The sequence below is a fragment of the Xiphias gladius genome, chromosome 1 (genome assembly GCF_016859285.1).
Source record: "Xiphias gladius isolate SHS-SW01 ecotype Sanya breed wild chromosome 1, ASM1685928v1, whole genome shotgun sequence".
Taxonomy (NCBI): Eukaryota; Metazoa; Chordata; class Actinopteri; order Istiophoriformes; family Xiphiidae; genus Xiphias; species Xiphias gladius.
In genome coordinates, this window is record NC_053400.1 from 1,990,793 (window position 1) to 2,012,828 (window position 22,036).

Genomic DNA, 22,036 nt, shown 5'->3' on the forward strand with positions numbered 1-22,036 from the left:
TTTCTTGTTAGTGGGATCCATTCATAGTTTGTTTTGACCTGTTCATGGAATTTGTTGAAAATGAGAAAAATAAACTATAAAAGAAAAATACATAGGAACTCCAGATGTATCCTTTAAAAATGGGCTTGAATAGAAAATTTACTGTTGAGATCATGATAATGATTTGGATTATTAATTTATAGCAGATGGATACCTGCCCAAGGAAATAGTTTTAAAATTACAACAAATACCATATGCATTCAAATATTCACTTACGAATTGTGTAGAATTATCATTATAAAATGTTCTTCAGCATAAAAAACAAAAAGTAGTCATTACGCTGGCCGTTCTACCCTTGTCAGTATTATATTATATATTATACTATTGGATCATGAATCTTTAAAGTCACCACTGGTCGAGGTGTTTAACTACTCTGACAAGGCATACAAAGTGCCATCTATAAATGTCATCTCCCAGGCACCTTTCGCTCTCATTCAGCGGCACTACACAGCGCCAGGGCCACACCAAAAATGCTGGACCCCATCTGATCCAAACAAATTTATTTTGCTTTCATCTGACCAAAGAATGTGCTGCCGACATTTATTTGGCTTCTTTTCAAGTTCTTTGGCAAAGTTTACTTTCCTTGGACACCCTTTGAAGAGGTTGAATTAATGTTGTGTCCTCCTCACTGTGTGATCAGTTACTGACACACCAGTTTCCACAGATAATCCTTATGCCAAGTCAGAAGCACTTACCTGTCTGTTTTTCAATGCAAGTTTGCATGAATAGAGTGTGGCATCATTTTTCGAAGACAGCCTCTCAGCCCTTTGTTTGGTTGTATGGCTCTTCCTAGACCTCCTAAGCATGGCTAAGACTGGGTTTGACAAAGCTATGGAGTTCACAGGTTCTTTTACAACCTTTATCATGTAATTAGCTTTAATTGGAAAAGACAGGTGTAATAAATTTTGTAGCATTTAGGCTGTACTTTTGGGTTTGTGTTTTCAATGTAGTTTATCTAACTTGTTTGTTTTTAGTTATACATGAGATCAAGTACCCTACACTTCAACTTAAAAATGAAATAATTATTTTAAGATAGTAAAATTTTGAATCATTTAAGATTCTAATGATATTGCACAGGGTTGTACTCAGTTTGCTGTATACTGTACAGTATATATGTATTTATTTGTTTATGGATTTTTGTCAAACTACAGTTTCCAAGGTCAAGAATGAACATTCATGCTCTACTTTTACCCACTTAAACTGTTGGGTAACTTAATCTATAACAAGCATTGTATAAAATGATTGTATGGTTTATATGTAAAATATTAATCTATAATGTTACTTAAGCTGTCAAACGAATGTATTACAATATTTCTAAAAACTTCAGAGTTAAGTAGAAACGTAAGGTGAATTAAATGACGATATTCAAGTAAAGTATACCACAAAATTGTAGTTAGATGACAGGTTGACATTACTCACATGTCCATATGTGCATTAAACGGGTTATTGTAATCATTGTCCTGTCCATAGTGGCCCTGGATATCTTTTTGTAAAGCAATTCCAATGTAAGTGATGGGTGACAAAACCCACAGTTCTCTTTTGGTGTAAAATATATTCTAAAGTTTGGCTGAACCAAATATGAGGCTTCAGAAGGCTGAGTTAGGCAAGTCAAGTTGGGATCTTCTATTCAGTAATAAATTTCCTCTTTGTGTTACTGTCCCTCCCCTGCAGCTCAGCAAGGAAACACTGTCTGGCAAAACACAAGGAGGGAACTTTGTACTAAAATGCTTTCACTGTAGAAGATACTCACTTAATTTGCGTAACTCAGACTGTTAAAGTCTGATTTTAGTTGTATGTGAAATTGCATTCATTGTTGCACAAAACGAGGACTGTGGATTTTGTTCATCTCTTACTGTGAAATTGCTTTTGGAAGGGATCACTTCACAACCAATAGGGACAGAAAGATTTACTACAACAACAAAATAATTTTTTGAGGAACTGTTTAAAGATAGACTAGTGAATATATCCTTTAAGTACATTGATTGAGAAATGTACAGCTACTCTTTTCTCCACCAGAAATATCACAGTTAAACCACATCTTTATAGAAATATGCTATTAAATTAACTCTTAGGCTTAGGACCAGATTTACACATGGGTTCAGATAATAAAGGGCACACGTTAATGTCTGCACCATATCAGTTGGTATGTTGCTTTATTACTCCATAATTCCATACAAAGTTATAATATTTAAAATGACCTTAAACCATTTTCCATACTATGAAATTGAGGCTTTTGGGGTCTTGAGAGGTCTTTGGACCTGAGGCAGTTGTTAATCCAGTTTTTTTACCATAACATCACTCAGGAATACTGATGATCACAATGTTGATATATCACTGCAAATATGTAATATAAAAATATTTTATATAAAATGTAAGAAAGAAAAAAACCATGAAGTATGTAAGCCAGCTCTACAATACTGACTAGTTCAGGCTCTTGACTGTAGGAATATTAGACTGATGAGGATGACTGCTCCTCCATATGCGTTCTGCTCCTCCACACCACATGGGACAGAGGGGTTGGTCATCAGACTCGCCTACGCAGCGCTGCGTCAAGTTGCTAGGGCCAACCAGGGCGGTGGTAGAAATTAGCTGAGTTACCCTTCAGAATTAAAGCAGGTTTTTTTTTAACCTTCTCGCCCTGGAAGGTAAAATGAAATTGAGATGTAGCCTACACAATAACAACGTAATCACAGCATTTCACGCAGTGAAAATGGTATGTTAAACCAACAGCTACCAATTAAAAAAAAAAAACCTTACTCTAAAATGATCAGGGACATGGGACTCCATATCAATGTGCCAGACATAGCCAATACTGACACATTTTCATATATGTATCAGAGTTAGCTTCATTTTTATCAACAGTCCCTTGCTGGAATGTTATAAAGCCCTATCAGCAAAGGTGAAAAGCATTAAGCACATGTACAACTACAGTCTGACATCGCCAATGACAATAAAACCGAAAATGATTAAACTTCTTGATGCATGTTAGCTGTCTCAAAACAAAGCACAATAGTAGCATGCGTTGACTGGGCTTTTACTATACCTTTACTTTGACTGGGGGACAAAGGCTAGAACTGACAAAAATTGCTAGCCTCTTTAGTAAGAGTATGGCTGATGAATTATTTAAATAGATGTGTATAATATAGTAATTGTGTAATGTATAAATGTGTAATGTGTAATAATGTGTATATATGTGTGTGTGTGTATATATATATATATATATATATATAATACATTGATAAATGTATAAACACCAATGAAAACAGATATAGTTGTACAAAACTGCCTGTCAGTGTTTTACTTTAAAAGTGATGAGCGGAAGCTGTATATCTGTGTCTAACTTGACTCTGGTCCCAAGTTGTGTGTCAGGCAGACGGGACTGTTCGCTGTTCAGAGCCAGGAGAGTCTTGACCAGAGACACACAGTGCCGGCGCGTAGATTTTTCTGACACACCACCGGTCTCTCTCCGTCACTTTTTGGACGTGTCTGACTCGGAGTGTGGACGCTGGGGATTGTGACTAGGTGGATAATCGGACCCCTTTTGGAGAATATCTGATGCTACATCTCCATATGAGTGCATAGGGATCGTAGGACCTCTCCCATTCAGAAGGTAAGGTGTTTATTTCTCCCCAAACTTACCCACACATCGGGGCGAAAGCCTGCGGCTGCTGCCGTTCATTAGGGGTGGTTATTGCCAAAATCAGTTCTTGATGCTTAGAAATTCGCTGTGATCTCTGCACACGCTTCGTGATTTTATTCCTCTATCTAAGAATCTGTAACAATATAATATTTGTTTTTTTCTATCACTGACTAACTTACATAATTAATTGATAATCAAGTTTGAATATCAGGTTTTGTATATAAATATTCTGTCTTTTTGTCTTGCAATAAAAAAAAAAATCATCATGACTAATTTAGGCCTATAATTAATTAGCAAGGCAAGATTACAGACCTATAATGCATCTCAGTAGCATCTTTTATTAGCCAAGCTTTACACGCCACAAACACTGACTTTATGTTCATTAGTTAATGCTCCCAAGCCCAAGCTGAGATAACCCTGATGACATCGCTACAACATTATTTTCTCCGACTTGACAAAGCTCCTCCAGAAACAAAGAGTACATTATACAACAGTTTTCACAGACTGAGTAGAGTGCCCCTTTCAGCAATTCATCATATCAGTCTATAATTTTCTTACATGGCACTTCACTAAATACATGTGTGCTTAGTAATCAGTTTGTTGTAATTTGATTAACTAATACGTATACAATGCATAGAGTGGGGGATTTATGTGGGTGTAGTGGGTCAGTAGGGGCCCGCAGCTCAGTTTTACAATGGGGCCCACTAGTGTCATAATCCAGCCCTGGTAACTAACCCTGCTAACAGGGCCACAACCCTGCGGTGTCATTTTAATATTACAGTTAACCACTGTGTTGCTGTATAAGTATTTTAATTTGATGTGTTTACTTCCTGTACACAGGTTGGGGCTCGCCCAATTGTACAGAGACCCTGACCTGGGGAAAAATCCAGATGAAGATGGAATCATTTATTTTCTGCAGGGCTGTCCTCATCTTCCTCACGCTTCCCTCTGTCCAGGTATTTAAAATGGCTGGATGGATGGATGGATGGATGGATGGATGGATGGATGGAGTATGGTAGGATAGTTGAATCAAGGCCCAGGATTTTCTTTTATATGCTGACTCTGCTAAATATTAGGAACACTTTCCTCTTGCTCAGTTGCAGCCCCACAGTATACAGAAACTCTATTATATTTTTGTACATTCAGTGTAGATATTTGTTTTTACCACCTGGCTCGATGTCGTGGCAGATCATCCCATTTACTGGTGAATAAAATGATCGGGGCTCAATTAGAGAAACCTTGCCAGGGTTCAAACACTGCACACTCAGCCTCTGACTTCTCATTGCAGCTGCTGTCAGCTTTGTTACTTAATTCGATTGGACCTGTCCAAATCAAATTGTTTGCACAGATTGAAAGGCTGTATGGCTGAGTGGAGAGCCTGCTGGAGACTTTGTACATGTGTATGAGCTGGGGAGAATGTTATCTCCCCATATAAAGCAATACTGAGCACAGGATTTTCTCTGGCAAATATAGCAGCTACTTAATCCCTGACAACAGACTGTTGTGGACCTGGTGTTCTCCAAAGAGAAAAAAAAACACATGCTGATATGGTTATTCGTTGTCTTTTATTTGTTACTCAGTTCCATATTGGGCCAGAATCCTTTAGAGAGGCAAAGCAAGAATATTTGGGGTCTGGGGCTTCAAACCTTGCAGGGTTTACTATTGATCACTTGAACTGGGAATTTAAGTTTGAAGGTTTGCAAAGCTCGTAAATTGTTAACACAGCCGCAGGAAAGGTTTTTTTTAAATTTTCAATCATTAAATTAAGTTTTTTGTGATTTAATTAACGACCTCAAAGATTAATGGTATAAAAGCCATACATTTAGAGGGTTAAAACACTGTATATTGGCAAACATTAGTCTGCAAAAGCCTATATTGAACAAACCCTGATTTACCCTTAAGAGTAATCTGTCCCATTAGCAGCATCTACAGTAATACACAAATACAAAGAAAGCACAGTTAAGAGTAAATATACAGCACATGACTTGAAAAGGTAAAATAATCAATCATTAGGTATTATTTATTATTATTTTGTGAGCACAGCTTTACATAATTTACTACTTTATAATTGCTCTATTGTGTTGTATTTTTTTTAACACTTTACATTTCTCATTACCTTAATACCTCAAATATTTTAGTAAAGCCACTATGTGCACAATTTTGAAATGTATGACCTTGGCACCCTCCAACAGACAACACATTAAGTTCACCCAATTTTAAGTGATGCTGAAATTGAAAATTGGTTAATAGTATACCACTCTTGTTTTAGTGTCATATGCTGATTTTTGGCTGGAATGCAATAGCGGGGCCAGCCCTATAAACACGAATGTCCTTGAATGACCTAGTGATAAACACAACTAGTCAGCCGAATGCCACAGGACTGAGTACTGACGTCACACCACAGGTTTGCTGACCTAGTGTCGGTGTTTTCCCATTGTCTGTTTCTCTTTCAAACTGAATTTTTAGTTTCTATTGCATCCTCAGGGGGACGTTTACAGGCAGTGTTGCCATCTTAGTGCCTTTGTTGCAAGATTTACCGACTTTTCACACCCCTTTAGCGACTTTTCTTCACAAAAGTACCAAGCAAGAAATCTAGTGACATTTTGGAGAAACCTTGGCTATGTTGGTCAGGCTTTCCCACCGCAGGCACACCTCTCTGTGCGTCTCATTCAATTTACCACATGGCAGCTGACACAGACATGAATGTCTTTCATGTGATGAAAGCTATACCCTTGTAGTTGCTAAGCTAGTGGGGCTAGCCATAGCTGTATTAGCCCTGTATGGCTAGCAAACAGATTGTTGTCTTAGACAAAGTTGAATCATTGATGTAAACTCTATATCAGTTGGCATTATGTTTTCTGAGAGAAATGGTATATGTTAGTGGAACAGCAGTTATCTGCCGTTAAGGCATACTGTAACCATAGCAATGGGATATGCTAGTAAGGATTAGCATCATACCATTTTTTACATGGCAGTCGATTGGCATATCACTAAGAATCGGCATACAGCACTAAAACAAGAGTGGCAAACCACCAGTATATGTTGGTAGGGAGGGGTACCTGTCAGCGTAACAGGAGTTACAAGCTTTTTATGTGGCACACAACAGCGATATACCATAATCAGCAGGGGCATTTGTCATAAGAATTACGGCTGTCATTTTTTATTTGAAATTTAAACATTCATTCGAACGTGGAGGAAAAACTTCATATTCAAACTTTAATGTACTCTTTGAATTCAAATTTTAGTCTATAAGTGCAACAAACTGTTCGAAGTAGTTTGCCTTGTGATCCAGCAGAGGGTGGACTAAATCTTTACTATCAGCTTGACCTAAGGCATGCCCTATTGACCTATTAGTAAATTAAGCTAGTAATGTTATGTTGTTTGCTATGAAAATGGAGGATGCTAGCAAGCAAAGCCGTCCTGAGCGGACCACCACAACATGTGGACGCACAATTCATTTGCAGGAATTGCGTGTTCTTTTAAATTCATTCAAATTTGATTTTTGCAAAACGTGACAGCCCTAGTAGGAATCACTAAATGAGGGAAATACTGTATAATTGTAGGGAGTGGGATATGCCAGTGGAACATGAATGGCATTCCATCTGTAGATGCCATTTGCCAGTAGAATAGCAGCAGCACACCTATAGTCAACAGTGACATGCCACTCAGAATTTGCCTCTCAAACAAGAGTGGCATACCATTAGCAACTTTTTGATTTCAGTATATTTAACTTTGATTGTTCATCGTCCTAATTAAATAATTCTACATATTGTATAGTAGCCTTAAAATTTAGTGAGGGTATAATAAGATGCACATATATAGTGGTCGTAATACTGTATGGTTGGGAAATATAAATAATTATATCTATATTGTGCTTTCATAATGTCTTGACGTTGGGATTGATGAAACTTGTTTGCTTTTATCCACTAAGAACAGACAGATGCCTCTTTAAATGTCTTCCTGTGTTTATCAATAAATCTTTTTTTAAATCTCTACATTCAATGATTTCTTCATACATTTGGAGGAATAAAAAAAATTCTTACACAGAGCCCCTTTTTGAGAGACCCAAACATAATAGTGTTATTCACTGCCTAATTTTAGGTTTTATTTATGGGCTGTTAATATATGTAACAGGCTTCTCTGCATGTTAAACCCCCAGCATCCAATAGCACGGAGGTCAGTTTCTCTGAGCCACTTTCGCCCCCTGGCTTGCTGGGGGCTTTCGTGTTATGACTCGTCCTTCCATCAGTTGGCCAATTTGGCTTACCAGTTACACACTTCTTCAGATGCCTGCAGATTGGGCATTATATGCAGAGCCAGATAGTTTTCCCTTGGGCTTATCCCCCATTGCCATAGTCACTTTTCTCACACTTGACCCATTTGATAAAAGGGCTTTTTTCTAATCTGTATGGCACTATATCAAAATTGTATTCATCTTTGTGGAGTGCTATTAAATTAGCAATGGAACAAGACCTCAGCATATAATGAATGACATCTGGGATACAGTCCTTAGGTCTGTGCACTTCTCTTCCATGTGTTCACAGCACTCTTCAATACAGTTTGAAGTAGTTCATCAAATACACATATCTACAGTCAAATTATCCAAAACACTATTTACCCTGAGGTCAGTCCCACTTGGGATAAGTGTAAATATGCGAATGATACATCCTATGTAGTCCCTATCTATCTCTGGGCATGAGTTTATAAACGAGATTATGGACACTGTGGAGGGGCGGATATTGGGACAAGGGGTTACACTTGCACACTTAGAAATTTTTCAGTTGAGCCTTGAAGCCTCATTTTTCTTTTTAAGAAAAACTTGATAAAAAGATTTGAAAAGAAAGAACGGGCAGATAGGGATGTAAAGGAGGAGGCCAAGTTCAACTTCAACCAAAACAAACTCAAAATATGACAATGACAGTAAAGTACGACGAGTGCCATTACAAAGGTATTTATGTCAGGTAGCAGCAATCAATGACTACAAATTTCGTGCTGTCAGTTATTATAAGCAGGATGTCGGTGTTGTTGCAGGCATCTATTCAGTATCTAAATGCTTGCTGGACATAAGCCTGCTTTACAGAGTTTCTCTGTGTGTGTGTGCTCATGAATGTGTCTGTGAGCATATATTAGATTAAACTGCAGTTCATCCTCTATCCTCAAGTACTGTGTGATCTTTATCAGATTGTTAATCTTCACAATGACTCCCTCACATGAGCTGTACATGTCGGACTCTTAGGTATATGAGAGGGATAGAAGTTAGCGGAAGAAAAGACAGCCGTGTGAAGGGGGATAGAAAGGTTTTTCCACTGAGGCTTCTCCACCCAAATTAAAGGGAAACAGGATGGGCACTGTCAATCAATCAATCAATCATTATCCAGTGACCTTCAGTGACTGAGGTCACTGAATAATGATTGATGATGATGATGAATCATATGCTATGGCCTTCTAAGTCACCAGATCTCAACCCAATTTAACACCTATGGGAGGTTTTGGACTGACGTGTTAGACAAGGCTTTCCACCACCATCATCAGAACACCCTCCAGTAGAGCTCCAGAGACTTGTAGGATCAATGCCAAGGTGCATTGTTCTAGCAGCTCGTGGTGGTCCACCACCTTACTAAGACACTTTATGTTGGTTTTTCCTTTAATCAGTCTCCTGTCTGTACATGCACATTGGACTCTGACCTTACTCTACCCTCACTCTCTGCTAACTGCCAAAAGATAGTGCAGCTGTGTCTAGACACTGTCATGGCTGCTTCATGACAGCGTCAGCACTAATTAATTTGTACCCTCTCTGGCTATGTCCATAGTCCCATTGATTGTTACTATGGAGCCTTTGCACCATCTGCTTCTTTATCTCATTTTAATTGTGAATGAAGAGAAAAACAGGGACACAAGTACAAGTTCTCATGGCAGCATAAACCATGCTAACTGTCTCAATCATCTCTCAATCTTTCTCAATCATACATTATTATATGTGATTGAAGAGATCCACAGATGTTAGTTATCTATTAAACGTGCATTTAGTAGATTATTCACAACACATGCCGTTATTAGAAATTAATGCACAATGCAGAAGCTGTCTTTTTCCAAATTTCAGAGCAGTCTGCTTTTTGAAGCTCCTGTGTGCAGAAAATGTTATGTGATTACATTACCTTTCAAATGATTGTAGCAACATATATTTTTGTAGAAAAATGAGGCAATCACAGTAAAAACTGGTACGCCTTATGTGTTGTTGTCATCCAATTTATCTTATGGTCCCAGACTTGGCTCAATAGGAGGGAGGGGACAATGTGCATTGGTATGCATTGTTGTCAGCCATAGTGTCTTTTTTGTTAGTGCCACTGGGTGTCAACAAAGTAAGACATTTTCCACCCATACAAATAGGGGCTTTAAATGTAAAATTTGTGTTGGCACTACCTTCATCAACCCATTAGTATACATGTATTACTCCAACTAATAGTAACAGCAGAACCAACAGCCTTTCACCTCTGAGAGCTATCCAAATGCTTGGTCACATCGTCATTTAAAACACTAAAATCTGGAAATCATTTCAGTGGAATTGCCTTGGTTAGCACATTCACTCATGTAGTTAAGTAAATCTGTGTGAAGCTTTTGCTTGGAGTTCAACATTTGACACACAAACTTGAACAATTGCATACCATTTGACAGTTTTGACTGTTGAGGAAACAGAGAGCCCCCTAGTGATTATGGCCAATCAAAAACGCCAGGGGGCTTTCACAGCTAATGTGTTTTATAGACAGTCCAAAATTAAGGAAGCTATCATGTTAGTAATATTGCACCAATCAACCTTATATAATCTCAAGTAAAATCTGTGGCATGATTTGCAGTCATTCAGCATTAGTGGAGGGTTCAAATACATTCCCTTAAATTAAATACTTGACTTGGGGCCCTATTTTACATGACATGTTCTAAATAGTTATTTGTGCAGCTTTAACTGTTGGGTTACTGACTGAAGGCGTAAGTAGTCACTGTCACCAAGGTTCTAACTGGCTGATGTCTAATTTGTAGAGCCATCTTTTTTCTTCCCACCGATGCAACATTCTCTTTCTGTGAGTCACATGAAATTCTTCTGCTTTTTCCTCTTTCCTCATATTCCAGAATGTGTTTTGATTTTTAATTATAGAAAAGATTGCTTATATTAAAACCCCTTGCAACCACTGTCATCCAACATAAAATGCAGATTATCGTTTTTGATTGTTGTCTGACTTTTTAAACCTGAACCATGTCCATATAATAGAAGTTGCACTGTTTTTTTTTAACTCCTCCTCCTCTTTGTCGTGTGCACCGCTTTCAGCCAATTCTTGATTTCCTTACAAAGCAGCACGGGATTTTCCAATGATACATACAAAGTGAAAAGAAGGTAAAAGAGAGGTGTATTAAAGTGCCAATTTCGAAGAATTCAGTCCTGGTTGATTTGGCGACACCTGTAGTTACTGGTGGTAACAGCAAATGCAGTGTAATACTACAGGTAACAGAATTCGGGGGGCAGCAAAACAAACTATTGTCGTTTTAATAAAGAAGCCTTTTTCCATCATTCTGTGAGCAACCGTGAACTGACTTTATGCTGCAAATGGCATGAGTCTGTGCAGGCAGGCCACAGTGAAAGGAGTAGGTTATCTGGCTGAGAAGTTGGGGGTGTGTAGCCTGTCAACTGCAGCTCTTCATCTAACAGCTCACTGTGGCTGCTCCTTCTTGTTCCCTTACTCCCTGCAATACTTCAAACTGAGCCGCTGTCCAAAAATGCTGAATATGACTGTTGTCCTGTTTTATAGAGGCATTTTTGATCAACAATAGCAGTAATTGCTAAGCTCACTGGTCACATTGGATTTCTTGTGATTACTTCATAATAAAAGTCAACTGGTGTTTCGCTAGTTAAATGCTTTTAATGTGAAGCTGCAGCAGTAGGAAATGTTCGGTTGGCATTAGCAGTAACTTAATGCAGCATTTTTTTCTGGGAATGTCGCTATAGACACCCAGTTCGTAATACTGCAAATATATAAATATTGCAATACTTTCATCAGTGGGCCATAGGCTCAATCATAATTGTGTTACCTCATTCAGTGATAGATAGTGACTTTTATTTAAATGAAAATCTTTGAGATTGCAACTTAAAGCATGTGTCCTACTCCATGTATTTTAGCAGTTCTTCATTAAAAAGTGAGTGAAATGTAGCAGTCACACAATAGGTACACCCCTGTAATATCACAGTTCAAGCTGCTGGTTTTCATCCTCTTTCCCCCTGTTTGTTATTATTTATGAAATATTAGGTCTTATTAGTGGCAGACTCTATCACTATTTCTTTGCAAGCTCTTGGTGACACCAGATAAAACAAAAGATAAAAGGCACGATAAGTGGTCTATCACCAGAATTAGATTTCCCTGTATGGGTTCCTGTGGTGGAAGGTTAGGGTGCATGCGTGGGTTGCTGCATGGATTATTACAAGCAGATGTGGGATCAGAATCACGCCTGATTGCCTTTTATTGTCCAGGTGTTTTTCTAGACGTGCTACAAGATTTAGAGCTTGGTTTTCATTGACCTCAGCTGAGGTTTGCTTTCTTTTTCTTTTCCATGATTTAACCTTATTTTTGTCACTGATATTTTACATCACTTTACACTGCTTAACACACTGTTTTGTAACTAAAAATAAAATGGTGGGGAAATGGATCTAAAGAAAACAATGCTGCTTTATTGGCATTATTGCACAAAAGAGGAGGTGAGCAGAGAAAGAGGGAATCAGTGTTAGTGGAGAGAGTGAAAGTAAAGGAAAAAGTGAGAGCTACACTCCTCCACCTTTACCTATATGTCTGTTTTCTGTTGGCGTGGCCATCCTGGTGCCAGCCTCTACCTGTCATCCTTCAACGTTGCTGCAGGGACAGCTGTTCGAACACAACCCATCCACTGCCTGACGCAGGCGATCCAGCATGTCTCGTATGATGTGTTCTTTACACTAAAAAGACATATAAAGCCACAACTTTTTAACAGTTTTGGGCAAGTTACTTGGAAAATATAATCAATAATGCTGCCAGTATGACTAATCAGTACTGCTTGTCAGGATGTACAAACAGCTTTGGAACACCCCCCCCCCCAAGTCAGAATTGGATGTACTGTGTCCAACAAACTCTTTAACTTTTTGAAACCAACATCTGACAAGCTCACTCTTATCCCTTATTGGAGAAGATATTACATTACTTGACTAATTACTCAACAGCAGAAGAAATTCGTTTTGTTACTCACCACACCTCATTACTTCCAAAAACTTCAAAGCCTCTACTCCCATACATCAAAACTTCCATGTTTAACAAGTGTAGAAGCAGAATATGAGACATTGTGGTTTAACAAGCAAGATCTCAACAATTACTTGTTATAACTGATAGAAATGATGGCCAAAACGTAAAAAATAAGACCAAAGTTGTAATAAACAAGAATTATCCACCAATTTAACAATGGGTTTTCTGCAAAGGACGATGGAAGTTAAACAATTTGAACTTTTAACACTATCAGCTCCCAATGTCAATGCTTTCATCATTTCTTGTCACTAATCCATGATAACAGTCTGCCATCTACTCTGCTTCACAGCCCACTGTGAAAAATAGATTCACCCGTCCAAAACAGACAGGCGGAAAAAGAATGAGGATTCTCTGAGCCAAACAAGTCAAGTTGGACATATTTCTGAAATGTAAAGTACACCCACGTTGCGTTAAGAAAATTCTCTGTAGCTACTGAAGTGCCAGGATTCCAAGGTTAGCAAAGGCTAATGAGAACAAAACTGCCTGTGATCCCAGCCTATTGAGATGGCTCTTATCATGGGTGTACATCAGGGACGGGTTGATGGCACTGCATGAGGAGGGCCCCTTGAACAACTTTGATTAAGTCTCATGAGCCCAGAATGTATTTTTCTGTATTGTTGTTGGGGATCTTGCATTCCTGTCTTGTATGAAAAAAAGAAGCAGCAGATGCCAAGACCTGTGTTTTGGTTGATTTTTCAGTGAACTTTGATAAATTTGAGTCCATTAGATCCTCACTGCTAATACTGCCAAAGCCTGGAACAGGCGTTAAGTGTCAGTCATCCCAGCCTATGGTCTTCCACACTCAAAGAAAGCTCTGCTCAAAGGAAACCCAAACTCAGATGAGGAACGATTAAGATATCCATCTGGAATAATGTAATTTTGACCATGTGGCCTGTTGAGGAGGCCCAGTGTGCTGCTGTTAGTTGTGTTTATGTTTATTATTCAGTAGCAGATTCATTACAACTGGAATGTGGTTATCTTTTCACATCTTTCTGGTGAATTGGAGTTGGGGTGTTTATTATTGTTTTAGCCCTGCTCACCACCTCCTTCCTCCTCCTTTCCACTCCTTCCTTCCCGGCTCAGAACAAGAGGTAGTTAATTTGTGGCTTTACTGAGTTTCCTTTTGTTCTTTACTTTTGCCATTAACTTGTAAATCTATAATGTCTCAATGTCTCCTGATTGCTCTGATTGGATTTATACCTGGTAAAGGAGCAACTAGTAAGCAGCTGCTTGTAATTGCATTGGTATCCATAAAGGTTTAAATCAAAGGGACACAATAATGTGTTTAAGTAAGAATGGGAGCTCCTGAAAAGAAGCAAAATTATGTTTAATTGGGAGAAGAAGGAGAGCTCGGACAGAGTCATTGTGATGAGATTTCTTCCTTCCTTCCTTCCTTCCTGCTGGATGTTTGATTTTCATACTTACTTGCCTACTTGACTATATGATAGCTATATGTTAATGTTTTCAAATGTTTGCTTAGTTATGTTGTGTTTGTTTAGTAACATGTCTTAATTTGTATCTTCTTAATAGATATTGATATTTTGCTTCAGCAGTTTTTTGGCAATTTCGGAGAAGATCTTCAAAAGAAACTGAAAATCGCATCTTACATATGGCCTTGATATGGCTAATACTATAAATGGACAATATGATGATATGTAGCGCAAGTCATTAAAAGTTCTTCTACTGTCTACTATATTAGATTTATATATGATTTTTGCACCACTCAGAATTACTTTGTTTAGTCACGTATTAGATACCTGTTGACTTTTTTAAAGATTTTTTTATGGCATTGTTGCCTTTATTGACAGATTGTGGAGACAGAAAACTCCCTGACAGGAATTGAAACACGTATGTTGCGTTTATGTCTCTTAACCATTTTGAAAGCTGTCATTATTCAAGACTTAAAGGGCCCAGATTTGTAAAGCCGTCAGCACGATGCAGACAAATGTGCCAGGGGCGTGCCGAGCACACTTTGGTATTGTTATGGCTAGGCGTGTCTGGCACAATTGCGGTGCACATGGAAACGGGGTGGGATCTGAAAGAATACGTTATCATACATTGTAGGGGGGAGTGATAGAGATTATGACAATCGTGTCCAATCACATTGTTTAATCCCTTTTAAACACATGATGCAATTACAGTTTTTGAATGTCGTAGAGAGTTTTTCTCAGTGGAAACTAATTGTTATCTAGGACATCAAAATGTGAATACAGCAGCTCAAATATACTGCCAGGAGCAGAAAATGTCTCTTTTGAGTTGAATTCACTTTTGAATTCACTTTGGACATGTTGAAGAAATTACAATCATCATGTTTTCTGTGCATAGTAGTGCACCTGTTAATTTATCATAATATGATATAACCATCTACTGTTAAACACTAATGTAGTGCCATACCACTTTTAAAGTGGTCTTAGACTTTTGGACCTCACTGCATGTACAGGGAAGGTAGAATTAATAATGCGGTCTAGTTTTTTCATATTGTATATCTATATTTCTGACATTATTGTTAATGTTTAATTCAGTCTAGATTTGTCTCTTTTAAATGGAAAAATGATTGCTGACAATCAGGTAAAGAAATAGTTGCCTGCTTCATCATCATATTACGACATAAACATGATCCTGGTATGAACCACAAAGAAATTAGGATTTTTAAAATAACATTGTTTTGTTTTTGGAAATGCTACTATAGAACCTGAACCATCTCTAGCACATCACATCGGTGATCTCACTTTGGCCAAACTCTTTTAAAAGAAGATTCCTGCTGACTAAACATTGCCCCAGTTATCTGGTGTTTTGAGCAGAGACACTGGGGGAGCGGGGAGGAACAGACAGTCCTGAAGGATGTATTAGCAGAGAGACAAATTTCAGTTGATCTACGATTTTTCATAAGACTCTGTGAACTGTTTCAATTTGTCAGTGTCTAACAGGCAGTAGAAACTGTAAAATAATTTATGAAAACAACAAGTTTATAGGTGCTATATGTAAGTTTTTGCTATTCCTACCTAGCCAACATTAGCATTAACAGCTGTTTACTTGCCAGTCTAAAAGAAACTTTGCAATTTCAGCATCAAAATTCATTCCTCTACACTCCAAGAGCTGTCTCCAGCAGTGGAAAGCAATGCCAATGTTAACTCTTGTTTTGCTACTAATTCTATCACTTATTTTCTTCTACGGAAGTTAGCATGCTAACTAAAAATGCAGAACTCCAAGTGTCACTTCAGCGGGTTGAAAAATGGAAAATCAAAGAGGAAAGACGAGCAAAACATTAATAAAGGGGGTTGTGTGATTTTAGGGAGGTTTATATACGTATGATATCACTGAATAAAGTGACCAAAATACTATGGAACAAAACTGCGCCGAGTAGCCCACCTGCTCTGAGGAGGCGTAGTGTGGACCGAACAAAACATAGTAATTCTTGGCATCAAGACTGCAGTGGGCCGCTGGATTTTGCTTCACCACACTCTCTTCAGCACATCTCCTCCCCTCTCCCAAGTCACCATAGTACAAAACCGTGCGCCTCAGGGAAATAGCAGTTCACTCATGTGCCACTGCGTTTCATGCCATGCACCGGCAGAAAAACAGAACCCAAAGACTTGAAGGCCCTATACACCTACACACGTTTGAACTTATTCTGTCTGACCTCTGCTCAGGTTGAGGGTAGCAGGAGTTATGATATGAATTTTGTGAGGTCGCTGGACCCATGTAACAATAAGAATTGGTACATGAGGGAGATGTCAACTGCACAGTCTGTGCACACACACACAGACCTACGAATAGGTCTAATCAGGCATGAAATAAGTAAAAACACCTCCATAGGTTTATTGTGGGGGTATCATCTTGTCAAAAACATAACTTGTTATAAACATCAGAAAATATTGCACTCAATTTTAAACAACAAACTTAATAAGTGTCATGATATAACTATAAACAACAACACAAATGCAACAAAAATATATTAAAGTTGATGTAAGAAAAATAAGACTCGGATATATTATGTTGTAAACCCTAAAATTAAAAAAAAAACTATAATCCACTAGACTGAATTATAATAAACGTTATGAAATAGTGTGTGATGTATGCAATCCTAGAAACATTAAAGGTCTTTCTGATAGTTAAATAGCCTGTCATCAATGAATAATTAATCTTCTTGCATTATTTGGTTATTTGTTTATTTTTTGCATTTACTGTGAATCTTTTGGCATTTTGGTGTTGCAATTTCTTGTCACTTATTCTTGCTTATTGCTCAAGTTCCCCTAAATTTTTGAAGGTTTTCCAACTGTATCTTTGAGAAAAGATACATTTGGTTACTTTTCAGCTCTGCAACTTTGTTCCTTATTGAGAGAAGACTATGCTCTCAGTCTGACCTGTTTATCTCTCACTCACACACATACAGTACACATACACATGCACAGTTCCGCCTCCAGCTCAGGTTCAATGTCAGCTCTGGTATTTCAACTAAAGGTGAGAAGTGAAGAGATTACTGTGTGTCTGCACACCACACACACTCCAGAGAGCCAGGCCGCCACCGGTCACCTCTTCACCCCTCACAGTTACTGTGTGGATGTGCAGATAGAGAGGAGGCTGAAAAGCTCATTCATACAGATGGACAGTGTGGCCATTCACTCCAAGCTGTCAACTCTGTTTTTCCTCTGCTCTGGGGCTCTGCCAATCAGCTGGCTTGAATCTCTCCTTTTTTCTAATCCTCTCATTTTTATATTTATCCCTAACCACTCTCTTTTATTCCGTTTCACTATTTTAAAAATCTTCATTCTCCCCTCTTGCTGTCGTGTTTGCGGTCTGTGAGGAGAAGTAAAAGCTTCCCAGCCCTCCCTCATAATCCCCTCTATAACTACATATGATGGGTGACACACCATTAATCTTGCTCCTCATGGGGCTGCACATCTTGCGATAGCATGCTGTCATTGGAAAACCTCCCATAACATCCATCCATCAGTGCCGTGGTGGTGACAGGAGGAGCATCATTTGAGTAATGAAAAGAGAGGATGGTCTTTTTTGAAGAGTGTGTTATTGTGAGCTCCCTGAAACATACTCCTGAAAATAGATTACACACTTGTTTCATTTATACAGGTTTTCACAATTGCTTTCATGCATTTCCTGAAATAATATTTTTTTTCCACAAGTTTAAACTACAAAATTTAAGACTTCTAATACAAATTAAACAACTCAACTCAAAATCAAAAGATGACTCACAAATACATTATATTTTGCCCACAAATATATAGCTACTATGGGATATGTAACGCAGTTTCTTTTCTTTATTTAGCTTGGGTCGTTCACTGAGAACAAGTGTCCTCTTGCAGAAACCCCCTGGTCAACATTAATGGTGGGATTATAATTATACAGTGGTAACTATCCCTTTAATATCTCTGGGTGTATTAGACCATTATGGACAATGTTACAAATCAGTGAGCAGGACTGATGATGGCAGTTTTTCATTTTTATCTGATTTTAGTGTCAACGTGATGAGGTACCTTGATTTTTTAGGTATTTAATTTGCTGGGTTAACTAAAAACTGACATTTTATCTGGTTATTTTATCCATTAACAGTTGCTCCAGTAAAACACAATATCTTTCTATAAAAAACAACAAACTTCTAACAAATATGCATATACTTAGATTCACACATAAATACACAAATCACTAAAACCTGTCTAAACAGTGTCCTTCCACTTTCCAGCTGTCACAGTCCAGATGAAAGAAGAGAGGAGTTGATAAACAACTTATGTTGTCTGCCTTCAGTTCTCACTGTGCCAATGGGGGAGTGGCTATCTGGAGAACTGGGACTTTTCCTTGTGGGTAGTTGGGCTGGTGGCTCAATGTGATAAAAATAAAACATCAGAGAGAGACAGAGCAAGAGAGAGAGAGAGAGAGAGGAAGAGGGAAAGACAGGTGTGGCTGTGTGGTGGTGATCAGTCCAGTGGAGCAGGCTGTGCGGCCCACTATGGTTCTGTGTGGTCATCATCTCCCTCCTCAGCGAACTACATTAGGTTTCGGTCCCGCGACTCCGCCCACCCACTTTCCATTTATGTGTTGGTATCTTTATCAAGGCTTAAGCACTGGGGCAGCAGTGGAGTGTTGCTAACCTGCCTTACTTGAATAACACGGTAAAAAAAAAGGTGTGGCTGAGAAGCATAGAGAAAGATGTTACAATGCAGAAAAATCCAAAGGCTTCAAAGAGTTGTGGATCTAGCAGCAGTAACTCTGCAGACAACTGAGTGGAGTAGCAGAGCAGCAGAGTGGGCTCAGGACTACAGCTCCCAGACACCGGTCATGTTTTACAGCAGCAATAGGCAGAGGACAACAGGGAGCAAGTCTGAGTTTATTTAGCAGGACAATGTTGTATAGCTTCGTTTTCCGCTCTGGTTTCATCAGAAATTCTAATACGCTAATTAAAGTAAAGAAGAAAAGCCAATAGAATTCACATATCTCTGGTGCTGCATTTACTGCTATACTCTACTGTCTAATTGCGCTCTCTATATCTACTTAATAAAAAAACAATACAATGAAATACCATGTGTTAAATACAATTTAACACAATGCAAATTGAACAGCAGTAACTACCAGCTGCCTTACTTAATAATGTTCAGTTTTTGTTGATACTATTTAGTGTGTCAACTCAGTTATGTGGTCATTTTTGAGACTGTGGCTAGTTTGTTGTTATAGTGGTGGACTGTAGCTAATATGAAAAGGTGTTTCTGATACAGTTTTTGTAACAAACTACAGTAAGAAAATCATCATAGACTAGTAATAATTGACTAATAGTAATTGAATTGTGTAAATAAGAATAAGACTATAACAAATAATGTACAGTTGCTTCTATTTCATGTATGCTTCTACAAATAATCGTTGTTATTTTAACCTCTGTTTATGACACAATTTTCGTAAAATCTGATGGTGTGTGTCCAGATGGGTTTTGGTGGGTTGCCCTAGGTTTTCCCTCTAAGGTCACATAGAAGCTGCTCTAACCCTCTTTCTGGTGTAACATAGTGGCCTGAAAAAAAAAGGTTTGCAGACATTGCCCAGGTCTGCAGGAAGTTCTTCAACCTCCTCTGCATGATTTTGGGGAAATAAACACACATATTGATTTACTGGTGATAATGCTTTTTGTTATTGTAATAAAAAGACACTAACACTGAACTACAGCATTCTGGTTGGTACAGTTTCTTGAAAATCTATAATGACATTTAGGAGTAATTTGGACTCCTAAGTGAAAGATGAACTACTAAACAAGGGTGTTTGCAAAATGCCTAGGTAAGTAAATGTGCATTATAAAACATATTTTATATATTGTCTGCTAAAATGGCATGGGGATACACTTTACATTTAACACTACTGTGGAAGTGGAATTATGATGGTAGAATATAATGGTGAAAGCACAGCTCATTGAGGTGAAATTTCTTTTGACATTTTTGAAGAAAAAAGATTGAATTTTGATTTTTTCAAAAGAAATTTTTGATTTATATTTGAAAGCTAGGGAAAAAGCATTGTAGACATTTTTTTTTTTAAATTCCAATGATCATTATTACTACCTTCAAAATGAGATGAGGTATAAGAACAGAGTTGAGATGCAGTGGACCAGAGTGGTCACCTCTGTCTCTGTGGTAAATTCGTCCTTCTGAAAACAGGCAGTCTGCTCTGCACCTCCTCTGTATCTGTTAGATATGATTTGGCTTCCCTCAACTGTATGTTCAAGTTAAGATAATTATTATTTTATTTATTTTATTTTATTCAATATATTAAAGTCAAACTTAAATTTGGAGTTTAACTTTTTGTGTAAGGAATTAACCCATAAGCTATAATTATACTGCAACTATTTATTGTTATTTGCATTATATATTTTTCCCTTTTTCAAAATGGGATGAGACAGTTTTTGGACGCATTTGTGAAGCATGTAAGCTTCATGCCTCTGAATGGCTGTTTCCGATGACAGTGGCTGACTGACAACTAAGAGCAAGCAATGGTAGGAGACACACGGCCAACTTCCATAGCATTCATAGGCTTTACAGTACCCAACTGGTAGTGTACTGTAAAGCCCACGAATGCTGATGCAAGATGTTTTTCGTTGGTCGGTCTGCTATTTTGGTCCAAACTGAAATATCATAACAACTATTGGATGGTCATGAAATTTTGTACAGATGTTCATGCTTCTCAAAGGATGAATTCTACAGACTTTAGTGATCCCTGGACTTTTCATCTAGCACCACCAACAGTAGACACACTAGTATACACACACACTTTGGCTACTAGAAACAAATGCAGGGACATCGGTTAGGTAAAGAATTAAGATAGACACACTAATATGATTTTGAATGAGAGTTAGACACTCGCATTCAAAATCATATTAAGACATCCCATAATTCCCGAAGTCATATATGTCCAAGACTATCTGGTGGTGTGAAGGATGAACTGGTTCAGTCTTTACCACAATGACTAGTGTGGATAACCCCGTTGAAAGGTTTCCACATAGGGTTATGCAAAGGTTGTATAAGATAAGATTGCATGTCAACAAAATGATTGCATTTGCTGCATGTGATTGTGTAGAGACTGTTCTTTCAAGTAAAACGACAGCATCAATCGCTTAAATATCTAATACAAACAGTTAGATGGACAAGGACCTCTTGCAGAGCCTCAAAATGTCATATGGAGGTGTGTGCGACTATAACATGGTAGACTTCTGTTTGTTTCCTGTTTCCTACAACAGTCAACTTTGGTTTCCATGGCTGTGATATATCCTTAACCCTAACCAAGTAGTTCTTGGAGTCCTTTTAAACCATGGCAACAAAGATTCCCTAACCGTTATCAGTTTTTAACCAAGACCATGATCCTATCTCTAACCTTAAATCTTTCTTCAGATATTTTTTAGTTGAAATACGCTCCAAATCACACCTTAATGTGGAGAGGTGCTCTCAAAGGCTTCTGTGACTCAGACTGAACAGCCTGGTGGCCTTGCAGAGTTATTCCCAATTTTCTGAGCGAGCCTCGCCCTTCTAACTATTCAGAGAAGGCCAAAGTAAGGGGTGGGAGC

General features: G+C 38.1%; 1 protein-coding gene across 2 annotated transcripts in view; it reads left to right on the forward strand.

Moving 5' to 3' along the window:
• The first annotated feature begins 3,439 nt into the window (after positions 1-3,439).
• LOC120791725 (ADAMTS-like protein 3) overlaps positions 3,440-22,036 on the forward strand; it is a 174,481-nt gene continuing 155,884 nt past the window's right edge. For both annotated transcript variants that reach the window (XM_040130335.1, XM_040130344.1), the window contains exons 1-2: positions 3,440-3,649; positions 4,520-4,635. In XM_040130335.1, coding sequence (XP_039986269.1) covers positions 4,570-4,635 — 66 coding nt within the window. In that variant the 5' untranslated portion in view covers positions 3,440-3,649; positions 4,520-4,569. The remainder of the gene's footprint in view (positions 3,650-4,519; positions 4,636-22,036) is intronic.